The following is a 14,513-nucleotide window of genomic DNA, read 5'->3' as shown; positions in this document are numbered from 1 at the left end:
AGAGGGTTCAGAGAAAACATTCAGCCTATCATGGTGGCAAGAACATGGCTAATGGTCCGCACCCTTTAGCGCACACCCTGAAAAAGACAGGTCAGAGCGCCAGTGTAGTTCCTGGATTGAGGTCTAGTCTGGGTCAATTTTTTATCGGACCTAAGTGTTAGGTTAAACCTGTGCACGTTTCTCTGGATGCTGGTACATACTGCTGAACCGGGATATGCTTCACCCTAAGTGGGTGGAGAAGTACAGTTTGATGTAGTTGATAATCCAGCAAAGTAAATGCACAGTGCTTCCAAAAAGTTCTCAAGGGGGCATATTTAAATGACTCGATGTAAACGATAATTCCACACATCTGAGTATTTCCTCCTGCCCAAGCACTTTAAGTAGGTAATGAAGGACCAGCCAGTATTGGGAATTTCAAACAAATGCAGCTAAGAATTGCGAGTTGTCGACCGAGGGCCGATTTTGCTGCAAGAGTGAGGGAAGATGGCTGCATGGCAAATAGGTTAATTGAAATGCGCACTGCTGTTTGTGCCTCCTTAACAGGCACCTTTTGCCTGCTGTCTTTTGCCTTGCCTCTTTGGCATAGTATGCTTCCACGGCCAAGATAAAAATGTTCTCCTTTATCTGTGCAACGAAGGAGCCCAGAAAGGGACATTTACCTGGGGCACCAGCCCATGCGGCTGTGCTGTCAAGCTCGCTTCTTGCTGTACTGCTTCTGTGGCTGTTTTAAAACAGAACCATGTTGTGTCCTCAAGGAGTGCAGTTGTCAAATTTAGGTTGCCAAAGTGTGCAGCAATTTTGTGTAAGCCCTTTATTGCACTTTATAGGGTTGTGGGAGTCTTTTTTTTTTTTCCCTCAACTCTCAAATCACTGAAAATTCAAAGCATCCTGTTTCACCCATGCGTGAGAAATATTAAAATTGTGCAGACTTTCCGTGGACTGTTGTTGTATGGTAATCACGTAAAACTGCTGCCCACATGGGACAGCATTTCAGTTAGGCCTCCGCGACATGCAGCACTTGTGTCCTAAGCAAAGTAGATGGTCTCTGAAGGCTGTACCAGACAAGGTTCATCTCTTCAAGTCGAATGGGGAGAAACCATTATGTGGCAAGCAGTGCATACAGCAGCAACAAAAACAGATTGTGGGTTCATTCAAAGTCCCACACTTCCTTTTATCTCTCTTTTAACTCGGTTGCAGTGCACACTACCCGTGTAGCATAACGTTTGCATTCAAGGGACTCAGAGTGTGCATAGTTAAATTTAGCGGTGTTGAAATTTGTTAAAAAACGTAATTTAAGTGATCGATCTATTGTGTTTTCCACAATGAATGGCAACTTCTTTTTGGCCATGGTCTACTGCGTCTGCTTGTCCAGCCATCATCGCTGCCCCCTTCCAACTACCACAGAGCAGTAGTTTGAAAATGCCGCCTCTTGCCCTCCTTTCACGCCTGTACCACGACCCCCGGCAGGCCAGGCTCTGAAGCCCGAGGCGAACTCGCTGCTGGCTCCGCTCTGGGACGGCTTCAAGAAGTTCTACGTGACGCGCATCAAGGGCTTCCAGCCGGAGCAGATCTGTGTCACCACGCTGCTCTTCGAGGGCAGCAAGCAGGCAAGTTGCGGTGCTTGCCTAGCTGCCTCGTGTCTGTGCGCTAGACGATTGTGCAAGCAGCCACGCGGGACATTGGTGCTGTGGTGCTGAAACGTGAATTCCCAATGAGTGCATGCACAGTGTAAAATATTGTGCCGGAGTGGTACCCTCACTCGCGTGCATTGCTGTGGCCCATTTTGTTTGGGAGGTGCCATGGGGACAACCAGAGCACGCGAGTGATAAGTGCTTGATTGCACCCTGAGGCTAAGGCGTTGCGCTGCTGAGCACGAGGTCGCGGGTTCGAATCCCGGCTGCGGCAGCCGCTTTTCTGATGGAGGCGAAAAGCAAAAACACCCGTGTGTTCGAGATTTCGGCGCACGTTAAAGAACCCCTGCAGGTGGTCAAAATTAATCCGCAGCCCTCCACTACGGCGCGCCTCATCGCCTGCGTTGCGTCGGCGCGTTAAACCGTACAATCAATCAATCAATGATTGCAGCCTGAGCAGTTTGCGGTGAGAGTGGAGCTGATAGCAAAGGAGACTCGGTGGTTGTGTGCAAAAAATGCAGAAACACCGTTATGTGGCTTGTGAAATGCGATTGCAAGAGGCTGTTGTTTCTTGAGCGACGCCTGCTGGTTTGATTCATACCACCTGTAGGTGTGGGCATAAACACTAACTTGGTTTTTGATGGCCTGATCACGGTGTGGGACTAGTAGCCACCTCTGGTTACAGACTAAAAGGGGTGCAGTATGGTTTGGGCCGCATGGGTTGTTGTGCAGACAAAGTCAAATGGTGGACTTGCATTGCTAGTATCACCACGTGTTCAACAGAGCACCTTCATTCTCGTGCAACTTGAGACAATTTGCTTTGCCTCCTACGCCTTGCTCTACTACTCGTTTTCTTTCATTACCATGGAACACCTTGCACCTCAGAGGCACTGAGCCAAAGAATTTTGATGCGAGGACATAAAAAAAATGGACGGAAACCTAGTCTAGTACCGCTCCGCTGTAAAGGGAAAAAGGAGGAAGGTAACACGAAAGTAACATTTTGGTCAACATTCATGTAAGCTCCAGGTAGGCAACTCAACACGTGGGGCAAGCCAAGACCTCCAAAAATTAGCCCGAATGATAGAATCTCCCAGGCATGCCCTTGTGGCATGGCTTTGCTCTGCAACCCCCTGCTTGTGGGTCCTTGTCGTAGTAGTGACAACGTGCGAATGTTATTTTTAACACAATGGCTGCGGCGCTCCCGCATACACATGAACTGTAACAACCGGTGCTGCTGAGGGCATGTCATGCCTTATGTGAGCCTACAGAAAGTTGAGACCAAGGTTGGTGTATGGTAATTGATGTCCCTGGTAGGTTTGCCCGGGGAGCAGTGTGAACATCTTCGTGTCAATAAAGCTTTATCTCTGCCGAGGCGTACAAAGCTAGACAAGCTTGACACTCTTCGTTATGTCCTACACAGGGAGAAATGACACGACAGTTTGAAAAGAAAAAGAAAGAAATGTCGTTTGGCTTTCTTATGTGGAGGGTGTTGGGCAGGGCAGCCTGAGTGCTAGTATCGCGTTATCGCGAGGGCAAAAGAGCAGCAGCAGGGCAGAGTTGGCCCAGTGCCTGGGAGATACCGAGAGCCGCTCCACAAAGCACAGTCCTCTGTCTGGCCGTTCAGCTGCACGTCACCTGTGCACGGGGGGAAAGCTTCTTGTCGCTATTGCAGGAAGCCTGGACATGTTGCCGGCAATCGTAGTACTACTGAACATGCGATATGTCAGGGGCTCATTCTCGTGTTTCATTGGCGGGACATTTCTCTCTTTTAGAGCAACATAATTTCATATATCCTAGTTCATTACAACAGCTGTCCGTAATTGTGTTTATGAAGTTCACAATTCCTTGAAAGTGTTGAAAGTTTTCCAAAAGTGCTGTTTGGTTCGACTGTAAGCCGTATCGGATATCATAACACTGGCTTTGATATGTGAAACTTTTAAACGTTAACACACCCCAACTGTAGGCCCAGCAGTGTTATTGGCGAGCAAAGGATTTTTTTTGTTGTTGTTGTTTTGTTTCAAGATATTACACTCGGCGACAACTTACAGAACGGCACCGGGAGTTGCCGCTGTGCCTTATCACCGTAGCCGGATGTTTCTCCGCATGGTGCAAGTAGGGCGTTACTGGGAATATTTTCAACACGGCGTATATGCTTATAAACGACTCCAGTGACGACAAACAAACTGCGTGAGACAAGGCAGACGATATCACGCATTCATAGCAAACCCCTTTCAAAACGCGCGCGCACTGACGTCACGTGTCCGGCGCTTTGGCGTAGTTATACACTACATGAGGTGGTGCCGTTCTTGAGTTGTAACGGAGTATAGCTGTGCAATCCTTCGGAGTGGTCCTGAAACAAAGAGTTGTTGTTCTGCTTCCCTTGCAGGATGTTGACATTCAAGAAAGGCGCGTTTATGAGATTGCTGCCAAGTATGGGTGAGAATTTCTTTTTTTCTATTTATGCATACGTACTTGCTTGTCAAAGTTGCACATTTACTCGCCACGATGGCTCAGCGGCCAAGGCGCTGTGCTGCTCAACCCAAGGACGCGGGTTTTATCCTGGTTGTGGTGGGTGCTTTTCTGATGGAGGCGAAAACCGATAATAGCCGTGTGTTCAAGATTTCGGCCCACATTCAAGATCCCCAGGTGGCCAGAGTCAATCTGGAGCTGTCCACAACGGTGCACGTTATAGCCCGGGTTTAGCTTGAGCTCATTAAGCCCCAAGAGAGAGAGAGGTGACTTTATTGATGCCCGAGATGGGTTTTTAGGGCAGATGTCCTGAACGATCTTCCTCCCTTAGCCATCAGACAAGATTTTTTGAATCCTTGCAGTAGCTTCAGCCATCATGACTGCTTTGAGTTGTGGCTCTGGTGCAGAGCTGGGCAGAACTCTCTCTCTGTCTCTTTCTTCTTTTTTTTTTTTTTTTTTTTTTTTATGGAGTTGCGCATTTCATGTGCTGCAAGTTTGGTAATACCAATGAACTGTGCCTACTTTAACGTAGACCAAGTTGAATTTTGCTTTGATTACAAAGCTCGTGTCTCCAACCAATGGTTGGCCTGTTCTTTCGAAATTGTGTTTGAAGGCTTGACTTTAAATTTGTGTTTCCATGACCCCAATGACTTTTGCTTTTTTTTGTCTGTTGGGCGTTCTTGTTCTTCAGTGGCTTGGCGGCGGGAGAGGAAAATGGCATGCGGGGTTACATGCTGACCTTTGTCATCGCTTACATCAGGGTGAGTGCGCAGGTCTCCTGACAGTCTTCTGTGACTTAGCCAATGAGAAGTGCTTGAGTAGTGTACACTGACCCGAGCACTGAGAGTGTTGACTTTCTGTAATCTCATAACTTTCAATATGTGTAGCACACGGTACGAACGTTACGTAGCACACGGTACACGGTACCCGTAGGATGGTCTGACGTGAGCGTAGTGTTTTCGGCTCCTAATAAGTTGGGGAAGATCTGTGCAAGAGTTAATAAAAAGGCAAAAAACCGTCAGGGGACATGTGGCATTAATCACCAAACGAAGTTCGCACCGTGTGCTACGGGGGTCGTTTATTTGATACCACTTGCCTGTGGCAAAGTGGCAAAGTATACATTGGCCAAATGGGACGGTGTTTGAATGTCAGGCTTAAAGAATACAGTGTAGACCATTTATAACGTAACCGCTTATACGCCTCGAGCGCGGCCTGTAGGGGCGCCACTGAAATCCCCCTAGCAGCCCGTTTCGAAAGCAGGCGCGGGAGTCCGCGCCCCGCTCCCCAGTGCCGCCGCTGCTTTTGCGGCACGTTCACGACTGAGATTTACCGTTTGTGGGCGTTTGAAATCCATGTTTGTGTGGAGCAGTCACTCTGTTCGCAAATGGGGTGTGTTTACGAGAGTGTAAATGTTTCCGACGCGATCTTAGTGTGGTATTTTCGGTCTGTATAAGCGCCAGGTGTGTGTCACAGGCCAGCGTCGCGGAACCGGCGTATGATGGAGCCGATTGTAGTTACACTGACATGAATTTACTAGCCGTGTCTTCGTAACCACCGGTTCCTCAGATGTTCATGCTACGGCTGTACACTACTATTTAAATCGGTTTTGTGCGTTTACATAATCAGCGGAGCACTCATACCTGACAGCACACCAGTTACGTTTGCCAATATTATACCTCAGATATTGATCACCACCATTTACAAGCCAGTCTGTGTTAATTTCGGGAATATTCAACAAAAGTACGATGGACAATGCATAATTATACTCGGGGATCAGCACACGACAGAGTCGTCTTGTCGTGAGGTGAGCGCCCGCAGACCTTCATCTGCTACATATACCCTCTGCGAGCAGCGCGGAGACGGGCTTACAATATAATTCGCGTCCGCGACTAAATGCTTCTTCGAAATATCGTCATATGGCACAGGGAGCCTGCAGAATAAACCAGAAACTGAAATCATAGGGCCTTATCACATACCACACTCTTCCAACGACACCTTTCATCGCTTGTTGTACAGCCTACCCTGTATACTTCCAAAAATGCGTCCGCCGTACGATCAGCTCTTCGTTGAAGTAGAAAAACAAAAGGAAAGTGAACGCGAGATTTATGTGTGGGATTACTAAAACGTTCATTGCTTGATTCCGCTCCGCATTTGTACACGGCGTCCCCCTCCCCCCCCCCCCCCCCCCCCCCTCACCGATGTCTCGCGAAATAGCAGTGTATTTCGCGTACAGTTGGTCTAGTGGAACCTACCTGGCTTAAGTTTAGACGAATGTCTTTAGCATGCCATAAGCTGCACTGTTTTTTTTTCATTTCCGTTCGAGCTAATATGTTTCTAAATTCCGCATTGGCACAACATTTATTTTTCCGTGGTTTCATTTCCTTGGTTCTTGCTATATCGCGTGTGTGGGCACATATTTAACGACGCACAGGCTTGGAATATACTTTACATTTTCGCATAGTTTATATTCTTATTAAAGGCATACGTTATTGTCCGGGATTGGGTAATCACATCCCCGAAACATATTTTTCTGCGGCGTATATATGCGAAACGAAGCCGCATTCGTTGTCCACGCTGCAAAATGAAGCCAACCTCTCATTGTGACAGTATCAGGTATAAATTAGGCGTCAGTAGAATTCATTTGTGCCTGATGTTTTGGAGGTGACATGGGTGATATGTTGCTGCCGTCGCCGACGCCCGGATGAGCGGCGACGAAGCGCGCAGAACCGCGTCCCCGGGTAGCTCTTGCAGGCGATCGCGTACTCTACGAAGACGCAGCTGCTTTTTGAGTGGCCTAAACGTACTCTTTGCCTATAGTCGTCACCATAACAAGTTTTTTTAGTGCACGGAAAGGCGAAAAGAAGCGAAATAGAACCGAAACACTGCATGAGCCCCTATCAGTCACGCAGCGCAAATCCCGTCAACGCCGCGGAGAAGCGGCGGCAGGCGGCGCAGCGATCGCGAAGCTCGAGGCGTATAGTGCGGGACCGGATATAACGCGGGTTTTTGCGACCACCGGTTTGCCTCCCATAGAACTCAATGCATAAGCATACCGCTTAAAGGAGCACTGACACCAATTTTCGGCTTTAATATTATTGCACAGTTCGCTTCCTTCACTCAACAGAATACCCTGGCTGAAATATGAGCGGCCTGCGACGCGAAGAACATAGTTTAATTGGATCTCATTTATCGCGCCGACGGAGCAGCGCGCGGAGCGGCACTCAGCGAATGGACATCAGCGTGACATCATCCAGGGAAAGCCAAAAGAAGTGACGCGGAAGCGCTCGTCAAAAACTCGTTACGTCACTTCACGCGCGCGGGCCCACGAGCGGCGAGCGGGTGCAACACCCTCTCAAGCGGGCGCCGGTGATGTCCGCACAAAGCGGTGAGGTCAGTCAGGGATTCTGTCATATGCGCCGTTCGGGATGAAAGCGCGGGAATTTGAAACAAACGATTTTCAGGCCGTTCAATATAAATAACTATCGCGCGCTGAAGTATTTGAAGTGCTGTTTCAGGTTCGCCAGGCCATTAAGCATCGATAAAAGCAATAAAAGTGTAACATAAAATCTTCGTGTCAGTGCTCCTTTAAGATGCGGTTGGCCGAAGCACAATACCGTTTATAGTGCGGTTTTTCGGCGGGTCTGCTGATCGACCGGCGCAGCTGAGGCATCGTTTTAGGGTAGCAAAAGAAAAAAGAAAGGGTGAAATCGGCCACCTGACGCAGCGTGCACCCCTTGCCCTCTAACGTAGACACCCAAAGAAAAAAAATAGGCACCTTTTAGTTCGTGCGTACCTGATAACCACAACTGACCTTGCTTGATGCACCTCAGAAGATAGCGACAGACTCCCCATCCGCGCGCCGCAAGTTGATTTTATTAATCGTTAACCGCATGGCCCGTTTTTGCGCACGAATCGTGCACATCGGTGTTGCGCGTGAGTTTTTGTTTTGTTTTGTTTTTTTCGTGCTCGTATCGACGATTCCGCGCTCGCGGTGGCTTCGCGAAGCCGAAGAGTACGTTGCGCTGATAAGCAGCCGCCTTCGGCATCGTGAACACAAGGTGGGGTAAAAAAAAATCCCGCTGGCGTTTTTATCACATCTTGCGGCATCTGTTCATAGACGCTAAAAACGCAGCCATGGTCTTTCAAAACACAAACACAACGGAAGTTAAAGCCGCACTCGCCGTTTGTGAGACTGCGCTTTTGCCCTGCAGCAGCGGCTGATGTTAATAATAATACGAAATATAGACCGTGCCTTCGTTTTTAAGTGCTGTGCGTTTGAGTGATGATAAATTTAGGTTGACTTGAGAGATAGGTGGCGATGTGGTTGAATTCGCGCGTGTTTTGGTTATAGTGCGGTACCGCTTATAGTGCGGATTTTTGCGGCTCCCGCGACATACGTTATAAGCGGTCTACACTGTATAACTATTCAAAGGAAAAACGTGACCTGAGCCACTTATCTTCTCATTGCCGCACATGCAGACCTGATTGCGTCCCTGTGTTTGAGCGCACAGCCATCCTTTTCCGGCATAAGAACCAGCAAACGGGAGAAATTGTAGAAGCCAGCCACATCATAAAAGCTGGTTCTGATTGCATCAGTCATCCCTCTATCGCCCTGCTTTATCGAGAAGTCGCATATTTAGATGCACATTGAGCGCTATTTCGGTGCCTCTTCTGGGCATGCGTGTTGGGGGTGGGAGAGGGGGTCTTAATCCATGTATGATGCGGTTATCATTGCTGATTTTTCGCCATTCGTGCGCCTCAAAATTCGTTTTGTGGTTTTGTTGTTACTTTTTTTTTTTTTGTATTTTCGGCTGAGTGCGCCGAGAACTGTGACCCATTGGGAGCGTGGCAATTGAATTGAATTGTGCAATAATAAACTAGTTGCGAGTCTGCGCTTGTGCCGTCTTCATGTTTTCTTGTCCCCATTAATTTGTGCGCAGTTTGTTTTTCGAGATGCATCATTACCAACTCGCCCAACTCTCAACTCTTTTACTCCTATATACCGAACCCCGCACCCCCAAAGGGATGGTTTCTCTTCTTTTTTTTTTTCCTCGTAAAGGTGATAACCCTACTCATGAACAAGTTTGAGAACTCGTGCGTGACTACAACACTTTGGCAATAAAGAGGTGGCTTTATTATTGCCACAAAAATACGGGTAGTTCGGTTCACTATACAACAGCACGACTACCGTTCATGGTGGAACCGAAACGTTCCGCTGAATTGCCAAGTCATCTCAGGCTCTGATTTGGTTATCAAAGCCCTGTAACCCCGCATACGTTTGAGTAATTTTTTACTGTGGAATTTTTAGTGCTTTGTTCTGCTTTGATTTCTTTTTGTGCGTATTTTTGTCTTTATGTATTGACTTTGCTTGTTTGTTTGGTAGCATAAAATGTTCTCCTGACTTGCAACCCACTCTGCAAAAAATCCCAAAAAGGGATTGCAGTGTTTTATAAATAAATACAATCATGGCATACGTGTGATGTGACGTTTCTGGAATTTAAAAAGTGGCCAAGAGAGAAAGGTATGGCGTTTTGGCTGAAGCGCTTTTGTGTTTTTTTGCCCTTCTTCAGGACCTTGGCCTGGATTTCAGTGTCGTCGCTGAATCCTTCGAGACGTCTGTGCCATGGGACCGGTGAGTTGCGATTCGGTGCCACGAACTGCTTACAGCGGTGGTGGTGCCTGCCGCTGCTCCGTGCTGGATCGTCATCTTCATGCAAGGTGTTGCCTCTGGGTGAAAGCGCCTGTGTTGTTACCTGGGTACCCCATCATTTCTCATTCGCCATGCCTGTCCCTGCAACGAGCATGCAGTGTAGTGGCACCAAAGAACTAGAGCCAGGCGAATGGCCCTTCCATTTTTGTAAGGTACCTCTACGCTAGTGCAGTACCTCTATGCTGATGTCTACCGAACTCTTTCCTTGAGAGCAATTCGTGTTTCCAGGTCGGCTTGTTTAAACGTGCAGTCACGCAGAAGCATGGCTTATAAGTAACATCAGTGCAGATTCGCCTCTGAGTTAAGAAAAGGCTTGTCCTTGGGAGCGTCGTGCAGCCTCCTTCCCGCCGCCCTTTTCTTCTTCTCCTCACTCGTGGGGGCGGCCGGCCCTGCGTGCAGGGTGGTGGACCTGTGCCGCAACGTGAAGGACGTGATCCTGCGGGAGTCGCGGCAGCACGGCGTGTCGCTGCCCCCGCTGGCCTCGTGCCGCGTGACGCAGACGTACGACGCGGGCGCCTGCGTCTACTTCTACTTCGCCTTCAACTACTCGGGCGTGGCCGACCCCGTGCACGCCTACGAGAAGATCGAGGTGCCCACTCCTTTCGGCCGCTCCCAGCCCACAGGGCGCTGCTTTTTCATTAAAAGAGTGCGACAAATATTGGAAAACTTTCAAATTTCTTGCCACATGATGCCACCAGTGGTGAAATTGGGGGAAAACTAAGAACAGCGTTATCATTGTGTTGGCATTCACGTCATACCATTGTTATTGGGACCTTAATGGTTCAATGCACCTAACTTGTATTGAGGTGCAGTTAGGCTTCCCACCCAAGCGGGGGATTGGTCGAGTGATGGTGGATGTTGGAGATGGCTCGCTGGTCCAAGGCACGTAGCTGGTGACGGTTTGCTCGACGATATTTGCATGTTATTACAATATTTACAGCTCAATTACAACTGACGAGGCAACGTCACAGATCAGAGCCCGAGGAGAGCCCGCATCAGGCATGGCTCTCCCTCCCATTCGACACAAAGCACCTTGATTTTACTGAAGGAACCATGCCTCCAAGGAACGCGGAACCGAAGAGACAGAGGCTGTTCTGGCTGTTCATTTCTGGATGTTCATAGGCCTCGTGGCAGCCAAAAGGTGGAGCTCATCATTAGGCACGTGGCCCGTACACTCTCCAAAGCTTCCTCCCTGTTCCCACGCAAACCAGATGGCAATACCAAGAAAACATTCGCACCGGAAGCCACAAAAAGATAAAAAGCAAACCAACCAAGTCTTGACGTGTCGCTACGCCGATTGCAGAGTGGCCTCAAAGGTCCCAACAAGCAATACATTCCACAAACCACACATGCCAATATGTGTCACAGTTTGTTTACAGATAGCCGGCAGTGCCGCACCATTCATGTTTCTGCAGCGGGTAGGCCGGAGAATTTATGTCCAGGCAGCACACCGTTTCCAGTCATTCCCCGAATTACCCAGTTTAAAACAGGCCTGTAGTGTGTTGCAGTCTGTCTATAGGTCACCACCGCCGCATTGACATTGCAATTACGTGATGCAATTCCCAAACTTAACAGGCTCCTTTATTAATCTGCCTTTGTATTCTGGAGGTGGGGAGGGCCGAATTTGGATTTTGGCACACATTTGCTTTGGTACGCTGCTGAACGTGTGGCTACCAATCGATGAACAGTAGTTACAGGTGACCCCCACTCAAGTCAAACAACCCATACCGTCCAATTGAGTAACGCATCCCTGATGTGGAGGTGAATTTGCAGGCAGTTGGACTGGGGCCGTTGACTTGAGGCTTGTGAGCGCAATGGCTCAGGTTCCATCTAAAATTGCTTTGTTTTTATCACTAAGCAAATGTGTCTTAGGTACACCACTTGATGAAGGGTTGCTGTTGCTTTGCAGGCTGCGGCCAGGGAAGAGATCTTGGCATGTGGAGGCAGCATCTCCCACCATCACGGAGGTAACCCCCCCCCTTACTTTTATTTTTCAACCTAAAAAAAGAGGGTTTCGAATTTTTTCCAAAAGCATTTGGATTTTCCACCGTAAAGTGCAGTTGGCAGAAGCAATCTGAATGTGTATTTGCAACTTGTGTCGTTATTAAATTAAATTATTTTGATTCGAGTTCATAAATGAAGTAATCACAGTTCCGAACTTTAAGAGGACAGTGTTGAGTGTTGTAGATGAGAGTAGGCCTAGTGTGTGGCCCCAGTGCTGATAAACCCAATGGCATTTGTAAATGAGAGACCAGAAAATTAGTGAAAGTTGCACACATCTCGGGCGCCTGGTAAGCACTGTACCGCTGTTGAGAACTTGCCCAGGGTCACTGAGCCTAGCCTAATGACATTGGCTCCAACTGATGTCCCACTTGAATCACTTCAGTGATTACTGCGCAGTTCTGCTTTGGTGCTGCAGTGTTTTGATCGAGGAGAACGACGTACATGTGTGTGCTTCGAGGGGAAGCTAAGGCTGGGTGTCGCGTGCAGAGTGCGCTCAGTGTTTGCGTCTGCTTCGTTTTCGTTCGTTCCACCAGTGGGGAAGATTCGCAAGCGCTGGCTGGAGCAGACGATATCCAGCACGGGGCTGCAGATGCTGCGGGCGGTGAAGCAGAGCGTCGACCCCCAGAACATCTTCGCCAGCGGCAACCTGGGGATGTGAGGGGGAGCTACGAGGCCAGCCTCGAATAAGGAGCAGGGCTTGTCTCCAACTACGGGCCCGCATTCAGAAGGGAAACATTTGCCGACGAGTGTGCTCTGAACTTTTCTCTCTGACTGGGAAAAAAAAGTGCAGTCTTACCACACAACTGTCGTCATCATCATCTTCTTCATCCCCACCATCAGTGCGTCGTGTTTTTTGTTCAGCTTGTAAGCCCAAAAGGCCTCACATACTGTCTTTTTAAGGGCCAGCCGCCATACTTTACACAGCTTGGATTTTCGGTTGACAAGGTGTTTGCGAGGCAAGTTCTAGCAGTGAGTTTTTGTTGGTCAGGAGGAATTGTGTGGAAGTGCTGGCTGTCGAACACCAAGATTACGCCTCTTTTGGGCACTTTAAACGTTGAAGGGACAGTGTGGTCAACCTGTTCGTGCGGTTGTGTTGCAAGGACATTCAGAATGAAGTGCTTTTTGGAGAGACCTGTCGACTGAAGAGGGTCGGCTCCTTTCGAGTTGTGGGATACAATAAAGGTTATTTATTGTGTTTAATTTGCAGCAAATATAAAGCCCAGCGATGCTACTATTCACCTCAGAGGCCGAGCAAGAATGGCGAGAGAGTGGATGTAGTTTTGTGAAAAGCATCTTGTTAACCTAAGTTTTTGTTTTTTAGCTTTCAGACCTTACATCTGAACCTTTGTGTCCACGACATAAAAGCCATACTTATGGAAGACACTGCTTTTGTTACGGATCAGTGCATATTGTTTGCTACAACATTGCGAAGTTATGACTGCACATAAGGCAGCCTAAACTACGTATGCTGTACTGCTGTCTGCAATGTACCGTCAATTATGACCTTGTACATCCCTGAAAGCTGCGTAGAGGTGCAAAGTCAGCTTGGTGTAGTGTTGGGTAGGTTACCAGGTGTGGGTGGGCAGTTGTCAACGTGTCAAGGCAACACGTTTCTGTAATTTTGTTCTGCTCAACTGTTGTATGCAAAAGAGGGAGATCTGTGAAGTCAACACGATATGCGTAAAGTGGTGTTTTCTCATGTAATTCTTTCGGTGCCCCCCCCTCTTTTTTTTTTTTCTTTGTGAAACTGAATCCACGTGGTCACGTGCAATAGCTCACATTTGTCATGATTGATACTGGAGGTGTTGGAAAAATTTGGCAGACATATTTAGGACTGATTACATGTTTTCAAGCAGCATTTATAAGTTGAAAGACGCGCACACTTTTCCGTTTTATTATTGTGACACTCCGCGTGTTTCACAACATATTTTTGTGATCATCTTTCGGTGATGGCGGTTGTCACCGCCTTTCCTCGTAATGGGACAAGTGAGGCTTTTGCCTTGCGAGGCATTTTTGCGTTTTTAGTCACGGCTTGGCCAGTTACGAAATGTGTTGCCAGTGGTCGATATAGCGCCTCAAGTCTTTTCCTTGATGTGCAGGGCATTTTTTGTTTGTTTGTTAGGTGGTTGCATAGCCCAACGATCAAGTGTCCACATCATGTCACGACTTTTTGTTACTTCTGTTACCCTGTGGCATCGGATAAGTTATGGCGTGCGGGACGCAGGTTTAAATGAAGCGCTGTATATGCTTGCTGCTAAACATAACTCATGGCTTCTTTTTGGCTACATTTAGTTGCATGGCAGTTTTTCTGTTCATGACGAGGCGATTAAACATTTTTGACATTCCCGTGGTGTTTTGTCATTTCTATATTAATGACTGCCAAGCTGCTCGACAGCATTCCATTGCTGATAAATGCTGCAAACTAAAATTTGAGTGCAGTTTACTGAAACCAGCGCAGTGTGGATGCATTCGAATGCACTGCTAATGTAGTGTGGTAGTGTTTTGCTTCTTACTGAAGTGAACAGCTTGTAAAGTATGGATGGCTTGTAGGCTGCTGCTACATTGCGAGAAAACCACACAAGCACTCTTGCTTTGCTACACCCCATGGCGATGAGGCCAGAAACTTTGGCTACTAGCATATAAAGAGTAATAATAACTGGAAGAAAAATGAAAGTTCCCTTTCCTTGACGAAAATGTAA

The 14,513-nt window shown here is 47.9% G+C and overlaps 1 protein-coding gene across 1 annotated transcript in view; it reads left to right on the top strand.

The window, feature by feature from the left end:
• The window catches only part of Agps (alkyldihydroxyacetonephosphate synthase), a 32,674-nt gene extending 18,514 nt beyond the window's left edge, over positions 1 to 14,160 (top strand). The window contains exons 12-18 of the mRNA XM_077671389.1: positions 1,468 to 1,607; positions 4,018 to 4,067; positions 4,792 to 4,861; positions 9,671 to 9,732; positions 10,210 to 10,399; positions 11,720 to 11,777; positions 12,348 to 14,160. Coding sequence (XP_077527515.1) covers positions 1,468 to 1,607; positions 4,018 to 4,067; positions 4,792 to 4,861; positions 9,671 to 9,732; positions 10,210 to 10,399; positions 11,720 to 11,777; positions 12,348 to 12,472 — 695 coding nt within the window. The 3' untranslated portion in view covers positions 12,473 to 14,160. The remainder of the gene's footprint in view (positions 1 to 1,467; positions 1,608 to 4,017; positions 4,068 to 4,791; positions 4,862 to 9,670; positions 9,733 to 10,209; positions 10,400 to 11,719; positions 11,778 to 12,347) is intronic.
• The last annotated feature ends 353 nt before the right edge of the window (positions 14,161 to 14,513 follow it).

The sequence above is a fragment of the Haemaphysalis longicornis genome, unplaced genomic scaffold, assembly GCF_048455015.1.
Source record: "Haemaphysalis longicornis isolate Haplotype H1 unplaced genomic scaffold, Haemaphysalis longicornis Haplotype H1 scaffold_5, whole genome shotgun sequence".
NCBI classification, from domain to species: domain Eukaryota; kingdom Metazoa; phylum Arthropoda; class Arachnida; order Ixodida; family Ixodidae; genus Haemaphysalis; species Haemaphysalis longicornis.
The sequence above is the reverse complement of the archived record's forward strand: the minus strand, read 5'-3'. Positions and strand labels throughout refer to the sequence as shown.